This window comes from Rhea americana, unplaced genomic scaffold, assembly GCF_003343005.1.
Source record: "Rhea americana isolate MKP2758 unplaced genomic scaffold, rheAme1 scaffold_848, whole genome shotgun sequence".
NCBI classification, from domain to species: Eukaryota; Metazoa; Chordata; class Aves; order Rheiformes; family Rheidae; genus Rhea; species Rhea americana.
The window spans coordinates 12,583-15,264 of record NW_028187032.1 but is presented as its reverse complement, the minus strand read 5'-3'; the positions used below and the strand labels follow the sequence as shown (position 1 = coordinate 15,264).

Genomic DNA, 2,682 nt, shown 5'->3' with positions numbered 1-2,682 from the left:
GGGGACACGAGCTGCCGTGGGGCCGGAGGGATCCACGTGGCTGCGGGAGAGCAGCCCGATGCACATGGGCCTTTAGGGAGGAGGAGGAGGAGGAGGAGGAGGAGGAGGAAGGCTGGACGATGCACCCCAGAAGGCCCCGCGGAGAGCGCGGCTCCGTCCCAGCTGCACCGAGCCGGGCAGCGGAGCCAGCGCCGGGGCTTCTCCCGGAGGCTGCGGGCCGGTGTCCCCCCCTCCCCTTCCTTCCTGGCCTCGGCGGCTGTTTGTGCCGGGGCCGGAAGCCGGTCCTGGCCCGGGACGGAGCCGCGGCCCTGGGGATGGCGGCTGCGAGCGCCGGTGCCGCTTCCTCTTTCCCCCGCTAACGAAGACGCCGTTAACGGGGCTGGCTGCGGCCGGCGTGGGGGCAGCCCTGTGCCGGGCCAGGGCGCGTGGGGCTGGCAGCTCGCGCCCTCTCCMAGGCCGCCGGCTCATCTCGATCCGGACCGTAAACCGGGCGCGAGGGCTCCCGGGGCGCCCGGCCCGGCAGGGAGCAGCGGGACCCCGCAGCCGGCGGCGAGGAGGAGCCCGGGCGTCCGGGGTCCCGGGCCTGCCCTGTGGTCACACAGGCCCAGCGAGCGGCCAGGAAATGCTTTGCAAGGGAGGGACGTTTTAACACAAATAAATAAAGCAGAACAAAGGTATTTCTGCAAAATGAAAAATAAATATTGCATCTACGGACGCACCGAGGCGCACGCCCGCGGACCAGGGCTGAGCGTTCCTGGGTCTAAAACCAAGGGCTCTGCCCWGCCCCAGGACTGCAGCAAGCATTTACGACAGAGTCCTGTTACTCCTGCTCTCCCCGGGCTCCTGACCGAGGAAAGCCCGTTTCCCTGGCATGGCCCTGGCACCCCGAGGCGACGAGGCGCCCGGTCGGGCTGCCCCAGCCTCGCGGGGATGGGTCGGGGAGGGTGATGCAGCTACAGCCCTGGACCCGCAACCCGCCTGCACCGGCAGCCGTTTGCAGCCCAGCCGGTGCTAGCTCTGCCCTCCCGGCAGCCCCGGGTTTTTCTGCCACGGTTCGGCGGCGTGCCACCACGCCACGGCCCTCGGAGCCGCGTTAATCATTGACGAGACCGAAACCGAGTTGTATCTATGGCAAACGCTCCCGAGGCACGGGTGCCCGAAGGGGAGCGTGCCCGCAGCCGCCGCGCCGTGCCGTGCCGTGCCACGCCGTGCCGCGCGCCCCTGGCGCCCGGCCCATCTGATCCGGCCCCRGCCCTGTTTGTCTTTCAGGGTGTTCGGGACGGGCTCGCCCAGCCTTGCACCCAGTTAATCGCAGCCTGGCGAGGCGGGGGGACAATATCAGGTGGAAAAAAAGCACTGGGTTTAAACCCAGGCACCGGGAGGTACCTCGCGGCCCCGCGCACAGGCTCGCACCGCCGGCGATAACGCTGCGCCCGGGAGCTCCCCGCGGCAGGGTGTCTGGGCGTGCAAACGCGCCGGCGAGCAGCGCCCGGGCGCGCTTTCCACCCGCCCAAAACCCACCGAGCCCCATCTGCCCCCGGGAAGGGCTCCGGGACGCCCCTCCGCTCGCCCCGGCTCCCGGAGCCGGCGGCACGGTGCTGCCGGGGAGGATGCTCCGGCGCCCGGTGCGCTCCCACTCACCCACTCCTCCACGTTGGGGCCCTCCTGCACCACCGGCACCTTGTCCCAGTAGATGTTCGCCTTCCCGTACTTCCAGATCTTGCTGCGCGTCTTGTGAGCGAAGAAGCAGATGAGGCAGAGCAAAATGACGATGAGGAACCCGCAGACGATCGCCACGGCCTGGGGGAGAGGCGGGAGGCTGAGACGGGCTGGGGTCCCGCGGCGCCGCGCTCCAGGCGGACCCCAGCCCGGCAGAGCGGGCGATCCGGTTATCCCACGCCTCCCCGAGGATCGGGGCATGGTGGAAGGGGAAACGCTCCCGCCCTCAGACCCTACCCAGAGTGGGGACAGCGCAGGGCTCCCGGGGACGGGGACGGCGCGGGAGGGCGAAGCTGCTCCACGATTCGGGGCCAGCTCAGGCAACGGGAGCAGCCTGGATTTCCTCGCAGGGACAGGGCGGGTTCGGGTGTCGGGGAGCAGCAGGGACTGACACCGTCCAGCTTCTCCGAGGCGGGGTCGGGGGCACATCCTGCGCCCGCTGCGGCCCCGGGACGGATGGCTCATGCACCGCGTGCCGCGGCGGCGCAGGGCTCCCCGGTCTCGCCCTGGCTCAGCCCAGGCGTGCCATCGCACCACGACTCCCACGAGCCAGGTCTCTGCAGCCGCGCCGAAATTTGGGACGGGCAAGGACGGATTAGGCCACGCTCGGCCTTTGCATGCAGCTGGAGCAGGCGGGTGCCCACGTTCCCCCCCCCTTCCCGCTCGGGCTGCTCCCAGGGCGCAGGAATGCGGCACGGCCAGCCCAGCCGGCCGGGAACCAGCAGCGCCGGTCCCACCCCCGGCGCCGCGCAGGATCCCCAGCCGAAACCGGGGCTGGCGGACCTTGTTTTGCAGCAGGCTGCCGACTTCTTCCTCGCCGACCCACCGTGCCAGGGGCTTTGCCGGTGGCACCAGCTGGCCCAGCCAAGCAGCACTGTGCTCACGGCAATTTGGGAGGGCTGGTGCCCAGCCCCCTGAGCCGGCACCCATGCCGGCACCGACCCCACGCCGCCGAGCGCAGCC

At 70.9% G+C, this 2,682-nt stretch overlaps 1 protein-coding gene across 1 annotated transcript in view; it reads right to left on the bottom strand.

The window, feature by feature from the left end:
- Positions 1–1,594: 1,594 nt before the first annotated feature.
- Positions 1,595–2,682, bottom strand: part of LOC146585182 (occludin-like) — a gene marked incomplete at its 3' end in the record, with an annotated part of 2,198 nt that continues 1,110 nt past the window's right edge. The window contains exon 2 of the mRNA XM_085323400.1: positions 1,595–1,800. Within this exon, the coding sequence (XP_085179526.1) occupies positions 1,595–1,800 (206 nt within the window). The remainder of the gene's footprint in view (positions 1,801–2,682) is intronic.